A 22,329-nucleotide genomic window follows, 5' to 3' on the forward strand; every position below is an offset into this window, starting at 1 on the left:
CGGACCTTTCGTGGCTGCCCGAATCCGTTGCATTAGGGGAATAAAGATTAAAATACAATTATTAATTAAATTGGAAATAAATAATAGCACAATTATTAATATACAATTATAAAATTGCCCAAGCCAAAAGGAAGTAAAGAAAAGAGTTCACCACTGTGGGCTGCATGAGGGTGGCTGTGCTGGGTTGGCTGGTGGCTGAGTTTGGGCCATGTTGAAAAAAGTTGTTACAGCATCTGTTTTGTGCAATGCAACAGACCAGTAAGTTACTGGGGCCAGTGGGCTGTTGGCCAACAGCCATAGGAACCAGTGCCTGCCATCAATCATGTACTTGTAGCAATCACCACTCCACAACTTTGCAGCAGTGGCCAAGTTGCACAATGTCCTGCATGTAGGCCAGCTGGCCCAAGAGCCACACAGATCTGCAGGAACATTGTGCCTTTGCCATCATGTGTGCATACATGGTGGAAAAGTTGTGGCATAGACTAGTGAAATTGACCTCTCATTGCATGGTAGTCCACCACACAGCAGGAGGCTTCAGCAGCCATGCTCACCATCATCAAACCACTCCCTTGTCTTCATGAGCTGATCAATGAGGACGAGGTTGCCACATGGTGCAGCTGCCAAAGCGCTCCTCAGTCATGCCAACGACCACCTTCTTTTGGTCCACAGCTTCCATTTTCTTACCTCAAAAAAAATTATGATAACAATTTCACGCATTTCCGAGATTTTTCTTCTTTTCTTTTTAGTTTCGTTTTGTTCTGTCCGTTGGTGGATTTGATTGTTGGCCGATCGAGATCGAGATCGCGGAAGCAAACAGGACAATGGGAAAGGGCCGGCACACGATCAAGGTCAACAAGAGGGGCAGGAAGGGGCAGGGCGGCCGCCACAACAAGAAGCGAAAGACGGATGAAGCCGGCTGGGATATCGAAGAGGGCAAAGGCAAGAGAGGAAATTGGGCGCCCTCGGAACGCAAGAACGATTTGTTCGTGGAGTACTACAGGAACACCTTTGGCTTCTCCGATGCTGAATGGACTGAGTTCAGCGAGTCCCTTACGCGCGATCTGCCCACCACGTTCCGCATCACGGCCCATTCCTACTTCGCGGCAGCGCTACGTGAGAAATTGACCACCTACTTCCAACCAAAGCTGCACAACGTCGATGTGGGTTCCGAACTCCTGCCCAACATCATGCAATTCGAGCCTCTCTCCTGGTACCATCCTCACATCGAAACCAATTTTCCATTCAGGCGTTTAAATTTTGAATTACTCGAATATCATCTAAAGTGATTTGTTACCTGCCAGGTACCCCAACGGCAACGGTTGGTATGTGCGCACTCCTCGTCGTGCACTCAAGAAGGTCGACGCCCTGACCCAGTTCAACCAGTTCCTGGTGAATGAAACTGAAGTGGTACGCAACGGCTCCACTTCCCGTCGTCGCGCCAAGCCACTAACAACATCACCGCCATCACCGGTTGCTATCGCTATCAGGGTCACACGTCGCGTCAAGAGGCCGTGAGCATGATCCCGCCTATCTTCCTCAAGGTCGAGAACCATCACAAGGTTCTCGACATGTGTGCCGCGCCCGGTTCCAAGACGACGCAGCTCATCGAGTACCTTCACCAAGGACTCGAGCACGGCCAGATCCCCTGTACCATACCATACCGCCTTTATCGCTTTGAATGCTACTCGGAGCTCCGGCGTTGGTTGCTGACCTGACCTGGTTCGGTGTGCTGTGTGCTGTGTGTGTGTGTGTAGCTGGCATGGTGGTGGCGAACGACGTGGACGAGCAGCGATGCTACATGCTGGTGCACCAGGTGAAGCGCATCGGCAGCCCGTGCGTGATGATGGCCAACTACGCCGCGCAGCTGTTCCCCGCGATCCGCCCCAAGCTGGACGACGGCAGCCGTAGCGAGGTGACCTTCTTCGATCGCATCCTGGCCGACGTTCCGTGCAGCGGCGATGGCACCCTGCGCAAGAACTTTGATCTCTGGGGCAAGTGGCACCCCGGTCTGGGCACGGCCCTGCACATGCTCCAGCTCAGGATCGCCACCCGCGCCGCTCGCCTTCTCAAGATCGGTGGTCGCATGGTGTACTCGACGTGCTCCTTCAACCCGGTCGAAGACGAGGCGGTGGTGGCCGAGCTCATCAGGCGCGGCCAGGGCGCGCTCGAGGTGGTCGACATGTCAGACGAGCTGCCCGGCCTCAAGCGCAGCCCCGGCATCACCAGCTGGAAGGTCTACGACCTGGTGCACAAGGACCGGGACACCAAGGAGAAGGAGTACAAGTGGTACACGGCCCACTCGGAGCTGCCCGAGAGGCGCCAGGGCTCCATCCCGGCCACGTGCTTCCCTCCGACCGCCGACGAGGTCGAGGCCCTTCACCTGGAACGATGGTACGTCGCAGCACCGACTCTCCACACAACACACACACCACACCACACAGCGTACTGACATCATCGCAATCGTCGTTTTGTTTGGCAACCAATCGATCAGCGTGCGCGTGTTCCCGCACCAGCAGGACACTGGCGGTTTCTTCATCACGGTCATCCAGAAGGTGGGCGAGATGCCCCCCGTCCCCGACGAAGAGGAGGTTTTTAAGAAGAAGCACAAGAGGAAGGCCGCCAACGCCACCGGCGCAGCTGCCGCCACCACCACCACCGAGGAGGCTGCCAACGCCGAAGAAAAGGGCAAGGAGAAGGAGGCGGAGACCAAGGCCGACGACGCTGCCGGCATGGAGCTCGAGAAGCAGGAGAAGCGAGGAAGAAGAGGAGGAAGAAGACGACGATGAGGAGGAGGAGGCCGATGACGGTGATCTCGCGGAGCAGGCCGAAGAGGAGGGCAAGGACACGGCGGCGTCGGCGGCGAAGGGCAAGGACACCAGGCGGAGGAGGCACAACCAGGGCAACAGGGAGGAGCCCTACCTGCCTCTCTCCGCGGGTCTCACCGCCGAGTGGGAGCTCGTCAAGTATGTCCTCCTTCCTCTTCGTGCGGTGTGTGTGTGTGTGTGTGAGCGTGTGCGTGCGGTGTGTGCGCGTGTCCTGAGGTACTCACATTGACTTGGACAGGGAGTACTTTGGGATCAAGGAGTCCTTCCCGGAACAGCAGCTGATGGCCAGGGGCGAGGGCTCTCCGCGGATCTACTTCCTTTCGTCCGCCGTGAGCAACGTTCTCTGGAGGAACACGAGCCGCTTCAGCAAGGTCCGTGTCTTGCGCATGCATCGACACACACACACTCACACTTGGGCACAATCACTGATGCAGTGTCGCTTGCTTGCCCACACAGGTGGTGAACACGGGCATTCGCATGCTGGTGAAGCACGCGCCTCCGGACGCCAAGTGCCACTATCGCCCGTGCCAGGAGGTACCCGCGCGGCGCACACCGCAAGGCCACCTCCGGGGCCGGTCTGACCGCCATTGCCGCGTGTGTCGTGTGTGTGTGAGAAACAGGGTCTCGAATGGCTGTACCCGTACATGACCAAGCGGCTGGTCACGGTCAGCTTCGACGACATGGCGAAGCTGATTCTCGAGGACACGCCCTTCATGACCAGCTTCACCCCTGAGACCCAGGCCCAGCTCGAGCCCCTCGGTTCGTGGCTCCTCGCTTGCTTGCCCCACGCCACCCGTGCTGGACTAACCCCCATCTTCACACTTACTGGTAGCCCCCGGCTGCTGTGTGTTCGTGTGCCACGTCGCCGGTCACGCAACGTACGTGTTCTCTTCGGCCCAACCTTCATCTGCCAATACTCATCATCGTCGTCTTGTCTTCGTTGTGTGTAGGCCCATGTTGGCGTGTGGATGGAAGGCGCGCACGTCGGCCCACCTGCTGGTGGACAAGCACGCGAGGAAGTCCTGGTCCTTCCTCTTCTCGCTCAAGCCGGCTGAGACCACGGCCACCACGAGCACCGCCGTTGCTGGCGAGGCAACCACCACCGCCGAGAGCAGCAGCGTGGCGACGACATCCTCTTCGGAGGCTGGGTCCACCGACCAGTAAACATAACTGGTGGCGTGGAACAAGCCTGAGGGACCCACACGAGCCGAATAAATGGTGAGGGCTCTCTCTCCACAGCAGTGTGCGGTTGATGGGGGGTAGAATGAAACATTGTGTTGTGACCGACGCGAGGAGAAGGCACAAGGAGGGGGGGAAGGATGAAGGAAAATAAATAGGGGGGGTAGTGGTGCATGAGGCTGGACATGCCATGGATGGAGCGTGCACTTCCGAACAAGAGCTTACTCGTCGATGGGGAGGACCTGGCCCTGCGCGATCCGGTCATGCAGGTTGGAGCTGAAGCCGAGCAGCGACGGGTCGAGCTTCTGCATCTTCTTCTTCCCGGCCGCGGCGGGGTTGGGCGCGGCCGCCGCGCTCGCCTTGGCCTGCTGCTGCTGGGTCTTGGGCGTGATGGGCTTCGGGGCCTGGGCCTTGGGCGCCGCCTGCTGGGGCAGGCTCGAGCCCGACGAAGCCAGCCGACGTCCGCCGCTCGCAGCCGGTGAGGCGGTGGCCGCAGTGGCGCCGGTCGTCTTCATGGCCCAGTTGGCGGACTTCTTGGCCGCCTGCTGCTGGCCGGCCTTCTTGGTGGCGTTGTTGGCGCCGCTGGACTTGCCACCGCCGAGCGCGGGGAAGTGCGAGTCGTCGATGATGGCCGGGGCGGAGCCGTTGTCGCCCTTGCCGCCGGACTTGGGCGCGGGGGTCTCGGGCGCGCCCCAGAAATCGTCCTCCACGACCGGCGCGGGGGCGGACTTGGGCGCGGGAGCGGGTGCGGTGGACACGGCCGGCCCCGACGCGGCAGGCGGGGGCGACACCGCGCGCTGCTGGTTCACCTGAATGTCGAGCAGCGACGTCTTAGGCGCTGAGGGCACTGCGCCCCACACTCCCTTGAATTGCTGCTGCTGTTGCTGCTGCTGCTGCTGCTGTTACCCCGAGTACCCAACGCATGTCAGCAAAACGGAGCCGATACGGAAGGGACAGGGCTGCGAACGTACCTTCTTATGGTTGCCCTTCTGAGGCGACTGGCTTTGCTGCTGCTGCTGCTTCTTGGAAGACTTCTGCTGCGTGAAGGCCCGGGTGGGAGGGAAGGGTTAGCCGGAAGGCGGTGCGTGCAACACGAGGTGGAGGGAGACGCACCTCCTGCTGCCCGGAGGCGGAGGCCTGTTGTCCCTTGCCGCCCTTCTTCTGCTGCTGTTGGGGCTGCTGCTGCTGCTTGCTGGACTTCTGCTCCTCCTGCTGGATGTCGCGCAGGCTGGCCTTGGACTGCGAGGCGCTCACGGTGTGCTGGCCCGAGCCCGACGACCAAACGTCATCCGACTGCGCGGCCTGCGGCTGAGCCACCTCCTTCTTCGGCTTGGGTTCATCCGACTGCGTCGCCGCCTCCTCTTGGGCCATGATCTCCGACAGAGGGACGGGCTCGTTGCCGCCAACGCGGGTCTCCCACAGCAGCTTGGTGATGGGCTCGGCGCCGCCGGCCGGCGCGTTCTTCTTCCTCTTGTTGGCCTCCTCCTGCGCCCGCCTCTGCTCGAGCTCCTGAATCTCCCTCAGCGAGAGAGGGCTGCTCTCGGTGGGCTGTCGTTTTGTTGCCGACACACATAGATTGAGAGGCGGGTGGTGAGTCACTCTCCATCATGGTCCTTGCGTGAAGGAATGTTAGGAATGGGGATGCGTACGACCTGCGCCGCTCCGGCCCAGGGCGAGCTGAAACGGGCGAGCTGCTCACGCTGCGCCTTGAGCTGCTGCTTGTGCTGGTGCTGCATCTCCTTCTGGCGCTTCTGCTGCTGCTTGAGCTCCTCGGCCTGGATCTCGGCGAGGGTGGGCTTCTTGGTGCCCCGGCCGCCGGTCCACGCCACTTCGTTCGCCTTCTGGGCCTGCTGCTGTTGCTGCTGGCGCTTCCGCTGCTGGTCCTCCATCTGCGCCATCTCGCGCTGGGCGGCCTCCTGCTCCTGGATTTCCCTGAGCGACGGGGTCTCGTCCATGCTGGCCCACGAGGGCTGCTGGGCGTTGTTGTTGTCGATGTCGCTCTCGCCCGACGAGAAGCCCCAGGCGGACAGGAGGTTCTGCAGGTTCTTGCCGTCACCGCTCTGCTGGGCCGGTGCCGCGGCCTTGGCCTGCTTCTGCTGCTTCCGCCTCTCCAGCATCTCCCTCTGCTCCTGCTCCTGAATCTCCTTCAGCGAGGGGGGCTTAGCTCCGCCGCTCGTCCATCCGGTGGTCTGCTGCTGCTGCTGGGCCTTGGCTCCGCCCTGGGTGGCAATCGCAACAGCCACAGTCAGCCACATTTGCAGGAGGGAGTGAAGAAACGTTGAGCTTTGGCGAGATTACCTTCTGCTTGGGTGATTGCTGCTGCTGCTGGGCTTGGTTGCCCTTCTTCTTTTGCTGCTGCTTGGCCTGCTTCTTGCTCGGTTGCTGTTGATCGGCCTTGGCGGTGGCCTGCTGCTGCTGCTGCTGCTGCTGCTGCTGCTGCTGCTTGGCCTGCTCCGTGGCCGGCACGTCCCAGATGTCCTCCTCGTCGTTGGCCTGCCTGGTCGGCTCTGATGACGCCGAGCCGCTGTCGGTTTCGGACTCGCCGCCGCCCTGGCGCTCTTCGTGATGCTGACTGCGGTGTTGTTGCTCATCGTCGTGCAGCTCTTGCTCGACCGAGTCGTTGACGCCAGCTCCCCCGTTCCTCCGCTCCTCTTCGTTCTCGTTCTGCATGCGCGCCTGGATCTCCTGCAGCGACAGCGGCGTGCCGTCGGGCGAAATGCCCCAGACCGACTGGAACACGGGATCCACCTGCGGGCGCATGCCCATCGCAAGCTGCTGGCGCATGATCTGCTGCTTGTGCTGCTCGCTCATCATGTGGTGGTGGAGCATCTGCTCCGGCGTGAATGGGTGAGGGAAGGCCTGGCAGATGAAGCATGGTGGAGATATAGGTATGTATAAGCAGCGAGTCAGGTGGGTTGCACGAGAGTATATATATACACATAAAGCAAGTTAGATAGACGAGAAGGGGTACCTGCGGAGGCATGGGGTGCTGCCGCTGCTGTCGCTCGCGCATCTCCTGCTCTTGGATCTCCCTCAGGGTGGGCGCATGGCCGGGCTTGCCGTGCATCGGTGCCATGAGCCAGGGCGCCGCATGGGGCGGTACGTGAGGAGCATGGGGCGGTGCGTGAGGAGCATGGGGCGGTGCGTGAGGAGCATGGGGCGGCACATGCGGTTGCTGCATATGCATGCGCATCTCGGGCGGCTGGAAGCACCACCGCCAGTAAGTTACAATTAACACTCACAGATTGTGAGACAACAGGCAAAGACTGTACCATGTGGCTTTGCTTCATCAGCTGCTCTTCGATCGCGGCCATGTCGAAGACGCCCTGCCTCCTCTCCAAGCTCGGGATGTGGTGCGGCCCGGGAGGACCCGCAGGCACGCCCGGACGCATGCCGGGAAGAGCCCCAAGGGGAGGGAAACCGGGCTGCAGGCCGGGGAAGAACTGCTGAGGCGGCTGGCCGGGACCCATGAGCGGGTGCATGAACGGCCCCTTGCCTTCGGGCGCGCCGGGGAACTGAGGGTGAGGGTGCATGTGGTGAGCCGGTGGCTTTCCGTGCATCGGCGCCCTGTCGCCCGCGGGCATGGGTCCACCGGGGCCACCGAATTGCTGGAACTGCCTCATCTCCAGCTCCTGCGCGCTCCACGGCGCCTGAATGGGGAGAGAGCCATTTCAGCAAAAAAGAAGACGCGAGACTCGATTGAACTCAACAACGGAAGAGGGAGAGCGCACCTTGGCTGTTGCGGGCCAGCCGCCATGAGGCACGGGCCGAGCGCCAGCGGGATACGGGGAGGGCCGCTCGTCGCCCTCGTCATCGGAGGAGGCGATCAGCTCGGAGGCGAGTCGCGGGAAGTGGTCGAGAATGTCGTCCAGCGACTCCGGGTCGGACATGTCGGCTGAGTCCCTCTTGACCGTCGCGCCCTGCTGCTTGGGCTTGTGGGCAGCGGCAGCGGCGGCGGCGGCGGCCTGAGGTTGCTTGGCGGCGGCAGCCTCCTTCTTCTTGCTCTCCTGCCTTTCCTTCTCCTCCTTCTCCTTCTTGGCTCGCTCGGCTTCCTTAGCGGCCTTGATGATCTCTTCGGCCTTCTTGGTCACGGCAGTCTTCTCCTCGGGCTTCTTGGCGGCAGCTTCCTTCGGGGCGGCAGCGGCGGGCTTCTTATCAGCCACCTTGACGTCCTTGGTGTTGTCCGTCCTCCAATTGCCCTCATCCTTGGGCTTCTCCTCGGTCCTCTTCGAGGGCGTTTCCCTAGGGGCCTTCTCGGCAGCAGCACCAGCCTTCTGGTCGCTTCGCTTCCTCCAGTCACCGCGGTCACCACCGTGTTCGGCGCGATCACCCCAGTCACCCCGGGCTCCGCGCTCGCCTCGGCCCTCCAAGTCAGCGGCGTGCATCTCTCGAAGCTTCTCGCGACGGACGGCCTTCTCCTTCTTCTTGCGCTGGCGCGCGAAAGGATTGCCCTCGTAGGTGGAGAGAGCCTTGAAGTCTTCGTCGCCTTCCTTCTTCACCGGCAGGCTCGGCGGGAAGAAGCCGCCCAGATACCACTCATGCATCTCCTTGTTGGAGAAGGGACCTGGGGAGATGCACAACAATACCGGCGTTCGTTAACACGCGTCATCATAGGCAAGAAGCGGCCGGCGGCAGGTCAACGCTGAGCTAGCTAGACGTACCACGGACGATGTTTTGAGGGTCCCTGTACAGCCAACCGACACCAGGGGCCTCGTCCTCGCTCGCGGCCTCGTCAGAGTCGGAATAGGCCTTCTCGTCCTCGAGCTCCTCGAGCTCCGAGCCCTCGGAGTCAGAGTCGCCCCTGAAGCGGCCTCCGCTGAAGCGACCCTTGGGCGCGTCCTTGTCGACGGGCGTGTCGGCCCATGCCGGCCGCCTCTCGCTCCTCTCGCTTCTCTCGCCCTCGCCTTCCCACGAATAGCCCAGCCTGCCCCTGCCCCTCGGCGGGCGGTAAACTCCAGAGCCGCTGCTGCTTCCGCTGAGTGATCCTGAATCGATTGAATGAGTCGATGCGCGGACAGGAATCGGCGCCAAAGACAACTACAATTCTAACAGGGCTGCGGGTACCTTCTTTATCTCTGGGGCGCAACTCACGATCGCTCCCCCGGCCGCGGCCTGAGCGAAATTAAAGCGAAAAAATGTGAGACTGTTGTCACGATCGGCACTCGCTGGCGCACGTACCCCTGCCTCGGCCTCTTGTACCGCCTCGGGTGGCCGAGGAGCTCGCACGGCTTGGGCAGATGTTGTAGAGATACTTGCGCTGCAACTCCTCGAACTGCGCGAATGAGAGGTAAAATGGGATAACTTAGCACGTACGCTCGTGTCTGCCGCACCACTGCCCGAGGCATTCTCGAATTGAAGCGCGATCGGGAGTTGGAGGGGGGGTGCAAGCGCGTACATCTTTCAGCAAGTCCTGCGACAGATTGACAGGTAGGAGGGGTTCCTCAGAGAGGATGTAGGGCAGGGCAAGAAAATCGGGTGGGCATTCGTCAGCGACGGCGGAGTGGAGGGCGAGCACATCCTCCTTGGTGTAGCAGTAGGCTAGAAGCTTCGAGCCGCCAGCAATTGGCACCACACCCGAGGACGATCCCTTAGCAAAGTCTCTGGTGCCGCTCAGCGTCAGAGTCCTGCTGCCCGACCGATTCATCCAGCCCGGCCCCAGGGTGATGTCTTCCTCATCGCTCTCTGCTCGAGATTCCTTTCCGGCCGAGATAGCGGCCACCTCCGCCTCGCCTTTCCTCTCTTCATCCACTTGGGACGAGGAGGGGGCACCAGCTCCACGCGTCACGCTCTTGCTAGACTTCGCCTCTTCCATTTCTCTCTGTTCTCCTCTTCTAAAAGATGATAGTTCTAATCTAAATAGATGTTTGTTTGGTCCCCTTCCAAGGCCGAGTAGCAGAACGATGGGATCTGATCAGTACCGATGTGGAGCACTACACTTTTACGTAAAGATGTTGGGGTAAAAAAGAAAAAAAGAAAACCTTGACCACCTCACTGCCGTTCATATTGTCGACATTTAACATTCGAAATTTGAAGGAATTCGTCCGCGTGATTGGCCAACCTTTCGAACACCAAGGGCACAACAAGACGCACAACACACGACGACACGACACGCGAGAAAGACAAGGAGACCAAAACGATGGCGGAGGGAGGGAAGGTCTCTTTATATCATTAGGCGCAGACCTTGAAGAGCTTCTCGAGGATGGCGGGAATCTTGGACTGGTTGATCAGGAGGATGGCCCTGTTGTCCTTCAGCGAGCCGTCAAAGGTCCAGCGCGAGGCCTCCTCGCCGTGCATGACCGGGAAAGTGAAGAAGAAGTTCGCCTCCTGAGCAACATTGGCACGCCACGAGCATCATGATGAGACCGGAGCGAGAACACGCATGCGTGGCGCAGTTGTGCCAACACAACGCCAAGCACACACGGTTTAGGCACCTTCTGATAGAATTCCTCCTCTGGCCGGGTGTAGAATGTCTCCTCGCCTGTTCGTCCCTTTTTGGACTTGGGCTTGTCGGTGCTCTCGCCCAGGCTGTGGCTGTACTGGTTGGAAATCAGGATGTAGTTCTCGAACTGGAAGCTCGAGTCGCCCTACATTGACGATTGGTCGCCGCAGCCAAACACAGCGTGGGTTCTAACGTTTTTCTCAACCTTTGGGAATGGGAACGAGAGACATGGGCGTACGTCTTCCACGGCAGCCTGGATCTCCGAGAAGAGGGCCTTGTGCAAGTGGGGAGCCAGCTGAGGCGGAAGGTTGATCAATCGCCTGTGGTGAAGATGGTGCGTGAGCGAACGTTTCAGAGTACTTTTCACACACCACCGACATTCGCCCAAGCCACTCCTGTGGGGGAGGGAGGGAGACGCTGTACTCATTGAAGAGAAGGCCCAGCGGCTGCGACTCGTCGTTAAAGAGGGACTCGAGTCGCTCTTTCTGCCAAAGCAAACATCACCCATCGTCGGTGAGACTGTGAGCAAGCACAGGCAAAGGCCAACGTGGGTGGCGACCGTTATACCTCACTCTGGTTGGGTGCCTTGGACAAGAGGTACTCCTTGATCTGTCGCACGGCGGTCAAGTCCTGCGTTGATGACAACCGCGGGTGAGTGATAGGACTCTTCGGCAGGTCCAGACACGGATGGGAGTGGTGATGGCGATGGCCGTGGTGAAGGTGGTGGAGGCCGGGGCATGTTCTCTCACCTTGTGCTTGTGGAGGTTGACGACTGAAACGAAGCCGTAGGTCTCGTCTTCACCCTCAACCTTGACGACAGTGCCGACGTACTCGTTCTGTTTGATGATCAGGTCCGCCAAATCGCCCGCACTGAACGCCTGGCCCTCGAGGAAGGGCAGCAAGAAGTTCTTTATGGCGTGATAGTCGATCTCCTCGGGATCAAAGAACGCGAAGTCTACCTGCACCTCCATCTTCTACACTCCGCCCACCATTATGGTATTTAATCGCGATTTTCTCCGATCAGCGGAAAGGCTAAAATTTTGAGGGCTTGCTTACCTTTTCCTCCTCGTCCAAATCGCTCAGCTCGGGATCGTCATCTTCCTCGTCATCGTCGTCATCGTCGTCCTCGTAATCCTCTCCATCATCACTGCCCTCGCCATCCTCTTCATCAAACTCCTGCTCTCCGTCCATTTCCTCCTCTTCCTCAAGCTCCTCCTCGAGTTGTCTCTTCTTGCTGGCCTTGCCCTCTGACGCGTCCATTTCTCTGTTTCGGCTCAATCAAGACGTGCGAGCGATCACTCTTTTCGATGTTTTTCTCTTTGTACCTTCACACCCATGTTTTCTCTCCCATTTCTCATCATTCCTGCCATACCGAGTAAGCCACGGAGAGACCACTTCTTGGGATAGAGCTGTGTAAGCTGAAGCCCACTTCACATTGATCCTCCTCGGTATTTGTGCTGTCAGCTATCTACTCAGCACCAAGAACCTCCAACATGAAGAAGTGGTGGTAAAGAAAGCCAAGTCTCACCAAGGAGCAAGATATGGAAAGCACAATGCCCAACAGGATGGTGAAGTATTGGGGTTGTTGTTTGGGATCAGCATCCTTCTCTTCCACCTGTTGTGCAGGGTTCATTTGTCACACGTGGGCTGTGTGTCCAGCAACTGGCGGGAAAGAAACCAAACAAACAGAATTGGCGGGAAAAAACACAAAAGAAATCAAAACGATTGCCCGATTGCACAAGATTAATGGATTCGCCAAAGGTGACTGGCCTTACACCGGCGCAGGTTGAGTTCTTCTCCTCGGAGCAGCTCGTGGAATTCGTTCCCCTTGTAGATGCTCCCGCGATTCCTACTCTTTCCGTACGATTTTTCACATCTTCCCCATCCCGCGTGCACATGTTGAACGAGCGCTGCTTTCTGGCCATAGGGGTACCTAGGGCCTTTCATTGGAGGCAAAGCACTGCAGGTGCCCGTGTGGCTTGCCCTTCAGATGGAGGAGAAGGGCTGGGGCCGCACAGTCACCCCCAACTGGCTGAGAAATCCGCGTACGCAGAAGCAGCTCCACGTCTTCCGACATGCTTGTGCTGACCTCCGCGCACAGAGCTCTTGCAAGCCCTGCTGGACGCAGAGAAGAACAACCCCGACGAGTTCTGCCCAGTGCCGCAACACTACATGGAGCTCACGCAACTGTTCCTCCGAAGCTGCCAGAAGTAAGCACCTCGATGCGCCGCTGGTGTGGTGTTAGTGATGTTCTCAAGTGCTGAACGTGTCTGCTGGTCGTACGTTTTGCAGTACGGACCGACCCATATCGCAGCAGGTGCTCAGCCTGGTGGACTTGTTGTGGAGCGTCCGCGCTGAGAAGAGGAGGGCGGGTGTCGAGGGTGCTGATCTCGTCAACACCCTCGCGTTCAGAGTAGGTTCCCCTCGCCTCTCTCGCACGCTTCCTCAAAATACTTGCGCTGACGCTCGACACCTTCCCACCCAGCTGGACAACCTTACCATGTTGGAGGCCAACCACTTTCGACGAATTGCCCAGCTCGCGTTGGACTTCAACCTCGATGCGAAGATGGCCTTCGAAGGGGAGGTGTCACCTCCCGAGCTCGAATCGCTCAACCGACGGGTACGTGTCGCTATACGCAGGTTCGCCTCACATACGCTTGTGCTGATTGTCTTCCCGTCGCAGCGAGGAAACCTGGCCGAGCTGCTTGGTTTGGGCAACATCCCCCGGCTGTCCCAATCTGATCTCTACTCAGGTGAGGGCGTCGCCTCCTCACACAACGCTGAAGCTTCGCTCACGCGCTGCTCTCTGTTCACCAGGTCAACGCTTCTCCCGATCCACCTTCGAAGGCAGCGACCAGAGCGGGACGTCGGGCGCCACGAGCCAGCAGAGCGGCGGCACAGGTGAAGAAGACGAAGACGAAGACGACCTTTCGCGCAGGCCATGGATGGGAGGTAGCGCTGGCGCACCGCCCTCGAACAAGCTACGAAGACTTTAGGTACACCTTCTTGCCTACCCATCTTGTTCTGCTTCTTGACCCTCTCGCCTCACCAAGTGTAAACGTCAGTGTGTTCGTTGACATGAGACGAGGGGAAGATATTGCAACCGTGCTTCCTATTCTGTTTCTTCATTCGCTACTCGTTGGCTGCTGCCTGCTCCTGCCTTATCTCCTCCTCGGGTGCCTGCGCGGCCTTGTTCGGTTCCTCTTTGTCGTCGAGCTTGGCCTTTTTGTTCTTTGGAGACGCGTCCTCCTTGGCCTCCGCTTCGTCGGCCAGTTCCGCAGATGCAACCTTCTCTTCCTTTTCCTTCCTCTTCTCCTCTTCCTTCTCTTCGTCTCCTTGGTCGCGCTCTCTCTTCTTGCTCGGCTCCACTTCGTCGGGCCGGTCGAGGCTGGTGAGGGCCTCGGGCTTGTGGGCGGCGCGGGCACCGGTCTTGTCGCTGTGCACCAGGTACTCAGGGTTCTCCTCCGACGCGGCCACCTTGTGGCTCTTGATGGTGGTCGGCTTCGTCAGCTTCTTCTCCACCGTGCCCACAACAGGCCCCGACGCGCTGTTCCACTCTACCTTCTCGCCTGGCTGGAGCTCCTTGTCTGCCATCGTTTGTACGTTCCCTGTGCGCTCTACGTGTGTTTTGTGTCGTGTGTTGCGTTGTGCGAGTTTTGTGGGCTGTGGCAGCTTCTTCTTGTGTTGGGCGCTCACGTCACGATGTGGGGCGATCAGCAGTTCTGAAGGTATCTCGCTTCCATTCCGTGTTCACTGTCTACCAGCGACACCCGGGCCCGGGTGCCAATGTGGTTCTCGAAATCTCTTCAGTTCGTCCACGTGCTACACTCGGCCTTCGGTGCGTCCTTCTCACACGATCCTTGCATTGAATGAACAATCAATTTAGGATGATGAAGTGGGCTCACGTTCTTTTGTTGTGGTTACAGACGTGAACTCAAAAAACAAACAACGTGATGTCATGAAATATCCAATCATCCAATTATCGTTGGCCATCCTCGCTCATCATCACCCTCTTCTCTCCCTTCCTGTACAGGCCAATAGTGGACTTCACTCGTTGGAGGCGACCTGCTCCTGCCTGACCTCCTCCACGGGGGCCTCGAGCGCCTTGTTGGCCGCAGCGTCGGCGGCCTCGGGCGTGGCCTCCTCGTCCAGCTTGGGCTTCTTGGAGACGGGCTGCTCGAGCTTGTCCTGGCCGATCAGCTCGTCCTTCTTCTCGAGGTCCACCTTCTTGTCGCTGTCGCTGTCCTTCTTCTCCTCCTCCTTGTTGCCCTCGCCCTGCTCGCCCAGCTGCTTCTGGAGGTCGAGGCCGGTGCCCTTCTCCTCGCCATCGCGATCTCGCTTCTTGCCGGCCGCGGCCGACTCGGCGTCGGCCATCTCGATGGGCTTGTCGATGACCCGCGCCTCGAGCTTCTCGTCCTGCTTGCTGGGCATGGGGTTGGCCACGTCGGTGGGCAGCGACTCCTGGGGGATGGCGGAGGCGGCGTTCTGTTCGGCAGTCGACATGATGATGATAGTAGTGGGGGGGGGTAGTCGAGGTAGTGGTCTTGTCTTGCTGGGGTGGTGCTCGATCGTCGAAGGCGTGAAGAAGTGAAATGGAATGGCTCACCGATTCAGCCATTTATGCAGGGCGCCCGTGTGCCGGTGACGAGGCCCCTTCAAAGTGAAGGAAAACCAGAAGAAGTCGAGGCGGTGTGGCTTGCACGGGCTTGGACTTGGCGTACGCTTGGGCTGTAGTGCTTTCCACTGACACTTCATGTTCTTGTCGCGGCCGCCTTGCAGTCCTCACGCCCGAGTGGCCGAAACTCGAGCCGCCAGGCGAGATCTTAACCCGGAAATTCCCGTCGGCTGATGTGGAATTTTAAAAATGAGACATCTATCACTATGGCACATGATTAGAATTATATTGAAAGCTAGTAAACCGAAATTGCCGGGAAAGAGGGAATAGGGCTTGTGGCTGTTGGGCGACGAAGACTTTGGCGTAAGAGAAGAAAGGACAGCAGTACAACCACACTCGCACGCAACAGCCATGTACTCACCAGGTATGTGGTGGCCCCACCCAACATGGCGTCATTGTTGCACTTGTTCAAACATGCACGCAACAATTGCAGGTTGTTCGACTTGCGCGCACAAGGACCAGATGATAGGGTCGCTCCAGAAGCAGGTCTATGACCTGCAGGCCCGCCTTGCCGTCTACGAGGCACCCCACCACCAGCCGGCTGCCCCACTCCACCCTCCTCACCACCAGCACGGCGGTGTCCACCTCCCTCACGTGCCCCACCCCCTCCACCACCACCACCATCAGCACCACGGGCAGCCCGCCCCGAGTCTGCCGTCCCGCCACTCGCCCCACGGTACCTGCCTGGACTCTTCGCCATCGTGCAGTTGCTGTGCGGTTGCTCACATGGGACCGGTCGGGCGTCGGCAGGTGGCTCGGCGGCGTATCCCTTCCCCCAGCACGTGCAGTACGCCCCCGGCACCACGAAGCCCAACCACGTGTCGCAGGTGCGCCTTCTCTCTCTCCCCCCTCTGTCCTGGGCCGTTTCGAACCGAGAGCCTAACCCGCTCCCGGCCACCACCAGGATCACCTCGACCGAGACGTGCGCGCCTTTTACGATCACTGGAAGGGCAAATACCTGCAGGAAGCCGGGCACTGCAACTCCAACGGTTTGCTCCCTTTAGAGCCTGACAGAGTCCTCATACGGACTGACTCGCCATAATTGCGTGTGTGCATGTGTGCGTGTGTGCGTGTGGTGCGGAGGACAGGCAAGCCGAGGTACCGGGTGATCATGAACAACAACGGCAATGCGTCGGTGTCGGAGGGCCAGGGGTTCGGGATGATCATCGTGGCGATGATGGCGGGCCACGAGGCCAAGGCGCGCGAGATCTTCGACGGCCTGTTCCTCTACTGCAAGGACTACCCGAGCTCCATCAACGCCCGGAACATGGCGTGGAAGGTCAACGCCGACGGCTCGCGTGGAGGCGACAACTCTGCGTTCGACGGCGATGCAGACATCACCTACGGTACCCAACACTTGATGCGCTATCGCCGCATCTACGGTCAGTACTCACTCGGTCTTCTTCATGATCCCACGCCAGGTCTGATTCTTGCCGGCAAGCAGTGGGGCAGCACGGGAGCGGTAGACTACCGGGCGGAGGCTCTGGCCAAACTGGAAGGTAGCTTCTTCTTCTTCTTCTTCGTGCTTGTCCGAATGAGTTGGTTTTTATATTAAATGTTGTGGTGCGATCAGCGATGGCCTCGTCGATGATTGGACCCGACAGCAAACTGCCTCTACTGGGCGATTGGGTGCAGCCCAACTCGACAGACAAGTTCAGCCAGTGGAGCACCCGTGCGTCTTGGCTTCCCCCTCCGGATAGCCGCTTTGCCCGCGCTCACTCTCTCCCCTACTGCGCGTGTGCATGCAGGGCCATCGGATTTCATGTACGGCCACTTCCAAGCGTTTGCGCAGTTCGACCAGCAACGGCGCCAGTTGTGGGAGTCTGTGCTCAGCGCCACCCAGGCCGTGGCCAACCAAGTTCAGAGGTAACCGGCGCTCCATCATGCCTGGTGGCAGTCGTCAGAGTGGGGCACTTTCTCACCAAACCTGGATTGTTTCGATTATCTGCGCAGAGACCATGCGAGTCGCACGGGACTGCTCCCGGACTTCGTTCAGTACGACCGAGGCTGCGGGTCGTACAAGCCCGCCCAGTCGGGCTTCCTCGAGGGCAACAACGACGGCGCCTACTTCTGCAATGCCGGCCGCATCCCGTGGCGATTTGGTACGTCACCTTCGCTCGAGGTGGTCACGAACTGCCGCCGTTGAGGGCTGACAAGGAGGTGTGACTGTGGTCACAGGCGTTCATGCACTGCTGCACGGAGACGCAGTGGCTGCTCAGCAAGCCGAGCGAATCTTGAAGTGGGTGGCTTCACAAGGGTCCATCAAGGCTGGCTATCACCTCGGTGCCACGCCTCCGCTCCGCGGTTCTCGATTTGTCGTTTGGCTCACCTGATGACGCGCAGATGGCCGGCCCATTGGGGACTACTTCTCGACGTTCTTCGCTTCACCGTTTGTGGTGGCGGCCATGGTGGCGCCCTCGGCCCAGTCCTGGCTCAACAAGATGTACGATGCGATCAAGCACAAGAAGGAGAACTACTACGAGGACTGCGTCAACATGCTGTGCCTCCTCACCCTCTCCGGCAACTTCTGGGATCCCACCACGATTGGCACCGGTACGCGCGTGTCCCACGCCACACCCGAGTAAGGTATGAAGGTCCTAGCTCACCAAGCGCGGTGACGACTGTCCAGGATCGGCGCCCAAGGCGATTGCGACCGGTCACGTGAGCGTGGCCGAGCCGATCCAGATGTCCTCCGCCCCAGCGAGCTCTTCTTCGTCTTCGTCATCGACTCACAGCGGCGGTGATGGCCCCGTCGCGGTACGCGGGAGTGCCGGCACTGAGTTCACCTTCCTCTCCGGCTCCAACAAGTGGTGGCTCGGCATCTCCATCCCAGGTACCTTTCTTTCGTCGTGTGTGCGTGTGCGTGTGCGTGTGCGTGTGCGTGTGCGTGTGCGTGTGCGTGTGCGTGTGCGTGTGCGTGTGCGTGCGGTGTCCTGACAGGAGTTGCGTTGCTCAACAGGTTCGCAGGCTGTGAAGATCGACAGCGGGAACGGGAGGGGCTGGCGGGAGATGGTGGCCGGCTGGGCGCCCGGCATCTGGACCTACCAGTGCGAGGGCGCCCCATGCGGCTCAGTCCTCCGCTTTATCATCAACAACGGCCGCCAGGAAGAGGCCGTTGCCTGTCCCTACTGAACATGCACGTACACGGTTATGCCCCGTTTGTGGTGTGGACCAATAAAAGCAGGACATGCAGCTGATCAGGCGGTTTTATGATATATTGTTCTTGTAACTTGTGGTTGGTCTTATGTCATCTTAGATGGCAACTCGCACCCGATTCGACGGATTACGAGCCACGTTCTCACAATCCAGTCTTGTTGTTTGCAGCCCAACTGATTGCGAGCTTTGGCAGCGCGCTCGGCTGGGCATCTCGCCCTGTTCCACAGCCGCGCCCTGCAGCGGGTGCAACTTCTCGGCCGGAGGCGTCTTCACCAAGAACGAGGAGGGGGGATTCAGCATCTACATAGCGCGCTCACGGCGCCCACGACAGCCGGCTTCATTCCCAATTTTGAGTACCATCGTCAACCACCATTTTGATCAAAACTTTGAACGCCACTATCTCGGCACCTAACTCGCCTCTTCGCACTGCTGACGAACTGAGTCGCCTCGAGACCTGATCACCGTGGGCATCAGCCACCACCAGTCGGTGGCTGCGATGGACTACCAGTGCCAGAGCAAATACAAGTACCTCAAGTGGCTCAGCCGCTGCCGTTCTCGGGCAACCCTGCGCTCGCTTTTCACAACTACTACTACTCGATTCACCTACTTCGCGTTCTACAAGCCGATGGCCTACTTCAACAGCACCACCGCCACGAGGCTTGCCCCAGAGCACCACGGGCATCACCCTCTACGTCACGGGCACCCCCTCAGCGCCCAAGGTGGACAATGCGGTCAATCGGTATCAGCAGTTGGGCGGCACCACGTGCGCCTCGGCCTCCAGCTCCTCCTCGAGTGCGTCGATGATAGAGAACGCCGCCGTGACTCCTTAGGTGGCTCAGACTCTCTTTTTGAATGTCGCGTCACATTGAGTACTTTTAATTGTGCCTTTTTATTTTCTGATGTTTTTCTGCATGGCTCATTTATTTTTATTGTGTGCAGAGGATGGAACAAGAAGAAGATGATTTGAAGTTGAGCGTAGAGTTGTGGCAAGGCATTGGGGAAGCGGGGGTGAAAGAGCTCACGCCCCTCCAGAGGCGCGCCATTTCCGCGCTGGTGGAGGGGAAGGACGTGGTGGTCGACGCCGGCACGGGGCGCGGCAAAACGACGGCCATGGTGATCGGGATCCTCCAGCGAATAGCGGCGCAGGGCCGCAAGGACGCGATGCAGGTCCTGGTGGTCGTACCGGTTCGCGAGCTGACGGTCGTGACCGACCACATCGTTCGGGTGCTGGGCGTCCACATGGACCTCACGACGCAGCCCGTCGTCGTGTTCCGTCAGAACCACAATCTGCTGGCCAACGCCCAAGTGGTGACCATCACGCCCGGCAGGCTGCGCGACCTCCTCGAGCGCGGCTTCTTGGACCCGGAGCAGGTGCGGATGCTGGTGTTCGACGATCCCGGCCGTATGGTGGATATGGGTTTCGCCGACGAGATCGACTTCATCATCAAGTTCCTGCCCACCGACATACAGCTAGCCATATTCACGGACAGCATGACCGACGGGTGCAAGGATCTGGCCGAGGCCTACATGTCCCACCCCGTGTACATCACATACCAATAGATCACAAAATATTTGAAATTCCTGTAATTCACCGCATCCATAACAGGAACACATAAAATATGTAAGGAATGAAGAGTAGAAATAAAATAAACATGGGACCACAGAGTGACGCCCAGGGAGTGATGGGTTGATGTATGTACAGCACCGATCTATTTGGGGACCGTACGCCACAACAAATAAATAAGGGGCGTGGGAAGAAGAGATGATGAGTGAGAGAGAGAGAGAGAGGAAGAATTCAGCAACAAAGGAAGAGGCAGCATCGATTGTGCATGGCGTCGGGTCCTCGGAGGGCTTCTTCGTGGGTGAGGACCGAGCTCATGGCGAAGCCGAAGAGGGCGCACAGCACGAGCGGGATCATGCCCAGCGCGACCTCCCAGCGCACGTAGACCGATAGCAGCACGACGATGACGACGTCGATGAGGGCCGAGATGAAGGAGAAGAACCACAGGATGCGCGGCGACGACGTGGCCACGCCGAGGCCACCGATCAGGTACGGCACGATGAACACGGCGCACAGGATGCCAAAGTAGAGGCCGAACGACATGAGCCGCTCCTGGGTGGGCGAACAGGACTCGTAGAGGATGCACGACACCATGTGCATGAGCCAGCCGCTGAGCGAGGTGATGAGCACCACCTCGAGCGAGGCCACGGCGAAGAGGGCCAGGTAGATGAACTTGATGACCCTGTACCGCTGCCGCTCGGGGTCGTCGCCGTGCGCGCCGTGTCGTCGGTGGGGAAGCAGCGCCGTGCCCTCGTGGTGGTGGTGGTGCATCGGACCCTTGAGCGGCCAGTGGTCGTCGTCGCTGCCCTTGCCCCTGCCGCCGCCGCGGCCAGCTGCTGGTTGTGTTGGTGGTGGCTGCTTGCGCGGGCGCCGTGGCCGCTCGATGAAGTCGTCTTCGATCTCCACGAACTCGGACTCGATCATCTCCTCGTCGCCGTCGGCTCCCGCCTTGGCCTTGGCCTTGTTGGGCGTCGGCTGTTGGGGTGGCGGCTGACGAAATCCGCCACCAGGCGGGCCGCCGTGAGGTGGTGCGCCGCGGCCGCCAGGACCACCCGGACCGCCAGGTGGTTGGAAGTTGGGCGGAGGCGGGCGAGGAAAGCCGTCGCCGGCACCGTGCGGTGGTCGGAAGTGAGGCGGCGTGGGGCCACCGCGAGGCGGGTGAGGAAAGGGGGGCGCGTTGCGGTGAGGAGGGGCCATGCCGCCGCCAAAGCCACGGCCCATACCAGGCCCGCCCATAGAGGGTGGAGGGCCACCGAAGCCACCACCAGGTGGCCCAGGATTGCGAAAGAGGCCGGCTGGCGGCTGATCTCGGCTGAGGCCCGAGGGATGGGGGTGGGGGGCGGCAAAGGGGATGCCGCCTCCCTTGGGTGCAGCGGCCCCACCGTCGACCTTGGCGAATGGAATACCGGTCGCCGTAGCCGACGTGTTGTAGAAATTTTTTTCCTCCTTTCTCTTCATGTGCTGACCAGGGTTGGTTTCCACCGATTGAGTGAGTGCTATTTTGAAGTTGGGATACTCGAATCTATAATGGAGCTAATCTGTTCATTAATTCGACGATTGCAGATCTCACTTCTGTCGATTCGACCGAGCGGAAAATTACGGTTGGAAAACTCGCCATAAATAAAAAGAAAAACGATTTTAACGGCCATTTATGGAATGCGTGGCATGTTCGGTATGTGCTCGCCCCTTGGTGGTGATCAAGCAGCGACGTAGACGGGGCAGGGGCAGTTCTGTAAGCAAAACTCGGAGGTGGATCCCATGACCAACCTGTCGCGCATGAGGGGATGTTGCAAGCAGGTGAGCAGGTGTGTCATCAGAAGAAACTTCAGAAAGAAAAGACGGGGCTGACGACGCACTTGGCCAACGCGCCCAGACCCCGTCGGCCCACCACGACGAGGTCGGGCGACAGGGCTTCGATCTGCCCCAGCAGTTCCTCCCTCTCGCTCACGTCCGTCACGACGATCTTCGTCTCAAACCGCACCTGTGTAGTGAATTGGTGAGTCGTGAGTCGTGAGTGGTGCGGTTTGAGACATAACACCAAACTGTGTACAACGACCACGCAGGAGGTTGGCAAGTTGGCCGCACGGCGCTCACACAACAACACAGGGTGACTGACCTTCTCTTCCTTGCACCTGAGCTCGCTCTCAGTCAGCTTCTTCTTGGCAAAGAGGCGCAGCTGTCGGTCAGGGATGTGCAGCATGTCGAAGGGGTCCACCAGCGCTTCCAGCAACGTGCTTCGAGGCTGGATCTAATGTTGCGTGGTGGTGCCAAAGGATGTCATCAAAATCAATTCTGTCAAGCCGAAATCGAGAGGGGGCTACCATAAGAAGAACGAGACGGTCGTGCCGCCCTCGCGAGCTGACAAGATTTATGCCCTTCTCCAACGCTCGAAAAGAATTCTCGCTACCATCAACAGCAACACAGATCGTGAGCCCTGCCGCTGTCCCCTCGTGCTGCGCCATCTTGGTTTGTGGAGTTGAGACAGAAACTGCGA

The 22,329-nt window shown here is 59.4% G+C and overlaps 11 protein-coding genes across 11 annotated transcripts; 5 read left to right on the forward strand and 6 right to left on the reverse strand.

Moving 5' to 3' along the window:
* Window positions 1-821: 821 nt before the first annotated feature.
* Window positions 822-2,786, forward strand: ACA1_189790 (NOL1/NOP2/sun domain containing protein; the record flags this gene model as incomplete). Its single annotated transcript, XM_004333268.1, is given in 6 exon segments — window positions 822-1,210; window positions 1,302-1,407; window positions 1,488-1,698; window positions 1,755-2,391; window positions 2,492-2,540; window positions 2,553-2,786. 6 exon segments carry the CDS (start codon window positions 822-824, stop codon window positions 2,784-2,786), a joined length of 1,626 nt encoding a protein of 541 aa, XP_004333316.1.
* Window positions 2,787-2,800: 14 nt separating this feature from the next.
* ACA1_189800 (NOL1/NOP2/Sun domain family, member 2, putative) lies at window positions 2,801-3,989 on the forward strand (the record flags this gene model as incomplete). Its single annotated transcript, XM_004333269.1, is given in 6 exon segments — window positions 2,801-2,806; window positions 2,824-2,963; window positions 3,064-3,196; window positions 3,282-3,359; window positions 3,446-3,588; window positions 3,776-3,989. 6 exon segments carry the CDS (start codon window positions 2,801-2,803, stop codon window positions 3,987-3,989), a joined length of 714 nt encoding a protein of 237 aa, XP_004333317.1.
* A 236-nt stretch (window positions 3,990-4,225) lies between these two features.
* On the reverse strand, window positions 4,226-9,816 carry ACA1_189810 (GYF domain containing protein; the record flags this gene model as incomplete). The annotated part of the gene is made up of 11 exons (XM_004333270.1): window positions 4,226-4,903; window positions 4,976-5,041; window positions 5,118-5,552; window positions 5,654-6,223; window positions 6,303-6,833; window positions 6,976-7,059; window positions 7,277-7,654; window positions 7,736-8,568; window positions 8,666-8,989; window positions 9,183-9,276; window positions 9,400-9,816. The coding sequence occupies 11 exons, from the start codon at window positions 9,814-9,816 to the stop codon at window positions 4,226-4,228; spliced, it is 4,410 nt and encodes a 1,469-aa protein (XP_004333318.1).
* A 356-nt stretch (window positions 9,817-10,172) lies between these two features.
* ACA1_189820 (protein bcp1, putative) lies at window positions 10,173-11,703 on the reverse strand (the record flags this gene model as incomplete). The annotated part of the gene is made up of 7 exons (XM_004333271.1): window positions 10,173-10,328; window positions 10,436-10,588; window positions 10,682-10,763; window positions 10,792-10,928; window positions 11,011-11,073; window positions 11,127-11,402; window positions 11,500-11,703. 7 exons carry the CDS (start codon window positions 11,701-11,703, stop codon window positions 10,173-10,175), a joined length of 1,071 nt encoding a protein of 356 aa, XP_004333319.1.
* A 730-nt stretch (window positions 11,704-12,433) lies between these two features.
* Window positions 12,434-13,439, forward strand: ACA1_189830 (partner of sld five, psf2 protein; the record flags this gene model as incomplete). Its single annotated transcript, XM_004333272.1, has 6 exons — window positions 12,434-12,488; window positions 12,545-12,653; window positions 12,736-12,856; window positions 12,929-13,063; window positions 13,127-13,196; window positions 13,261-13,439. The coding sequence occupies 6 exons, from the start codon at window positions 12,434-12,436 to the stop codon at window positions 13,437-13,439; spliced, it is 669 nt and encodes a 222-aa protein (XP_004333320.1).
* Window positions 13,440-13,575: 136 nt separating this feature from the next.
* Window positions 13,576-14,037, reverse strand: ACA1_189840 (uncharacterized protein; the record flags this gene model as incomplete). Its single annotated transcript, XM_004333273.1, has 1 exon — window positions 13,576-14,037. The coding sequence occupies one exon, from the start codon at window positions 14,035-14,037 to the stop codon at window positions 13,576-13,578; it is 462 nt and encodes a 153-aa protein (XP_004333321.1).
* Window positions 14,038-14,490: 453 nt separating this feature from the next.
* Window positions 14,491-14,946, reverse strand: ACA1_189850 (uncharacterized protein; the record flags this gene model as incomplete). Its single annotated transcript, XM_004333274.1, has 1 exon — window positions 14,491-14,946. One exon carries the CDS (start codon window positions 14,944-14,946, stop codon window positions 14,491-14,493), a length of 456 nt encoding a protein of 151 aa, XP_004333322.1.
* Window positions 14,947-15,580: 634 nt separating this feature from the next.
* ACA1_189860 (licheninase) lies at window positions 15,581-18,250 on the forward strand (the record flags this gene model as incomplete). The annotated part of the gene is made up of 12 exons (XM_004333275.1): window positions 15,581-15,794; window positions 15,869-15,945; window positions 16,023-16,107; window positions 16,207-16,464; window positions 16,540-16,617; window positions 16,692-16,790; window positions 16,867-16,984; window positions 17,072-17,220; window positions 17,297-17,422; window positions 17,462-17,671; window positions 17,748-17,951; window positions 18,078-18,250. 12 exons carry the CDS (start codon window positions 15,581-15,583, stop codon window positions 18,248-18,250), a joined length of 1,791 nt encoding a protein of 596 aa, XP_004333323.1.
* Window positions 18,251-18,770: 520 nt separating this feature from the next.
* ACA1_189870 (DEAD/DEAH box helicase domain containing protein) lies at window positions 18,771-19,834 on the forward strand (the record flags this gene model as incomplete). Its single annotated transcript, XM_004333276.1, has 3 exons — window positions 18,771-18,825; window positions 18,917-19,092; window positions 19,214-19,834. The coding sequence occupies 3 exons, from the start codon at window positions 18,771-18,773 to the stop codon at window positions 19,832-19,834; spliced, it is 852 nt and encodes a 283-aa protein (XP_004333324.1).
* A 235-nt stretch (window positions 19,835-20,069) lies between these two features.
* Window positions 20,070-21,293, reverse strand: ACA1_189880 (uncharacterized protein; the record flags this gene model as incomplete). The annotated part of the gene is made up of 1 exon (XM_004333277.1): window positions 20,070-21,293. The coding sequence occupies one exon, from the start codon at window positions 21,291-21,293 to the stop codon at window positions 20,070-20,072; it is 1,224 nt and encodes a 407-aa protein (XP_004333325.1).
* Window positions 21,294-21,532: 239 nt separating this feature from the next.
* ACA1_189890 (universal stress domain containing protein) lies at window positions 21,533-22,297 on the reverse strand (the record flags this gene model as incomplete). Its single annotated transcript, XM_004333278.1, has 4 exons — window positions 21,533-21,602; window positions 21,692-21,816; window positions 21,952-22,083; window positions 22,157-22,297. The coding sequence occupies 4 exons, from the start codon at window positions 22,295-22,297 to the stop codon at window positions 21,533-21,535; spliced, it is 468 nt and encodes a 155-aa protein (XP_004333326.1).
* Between the last annotated feature and the right edge of the window lie 32 nt (window positions 22,298-22,329).

The sequence above is a fragment of the Acanthamoeba castellanii genome (genome assembly GCF_000313135.1).
Source record: "Acanthamoeba castellanii str. Neff unplaced genomic scaffold scf7180000084748, whole genome shotgun sequence".
Taxonomy (NCBI): domain Eukaryota; phylum Discosea; order Longamoebia; family Acanthamoebidae; genus Acanthamoeba; species Acanthamoeba castellanii.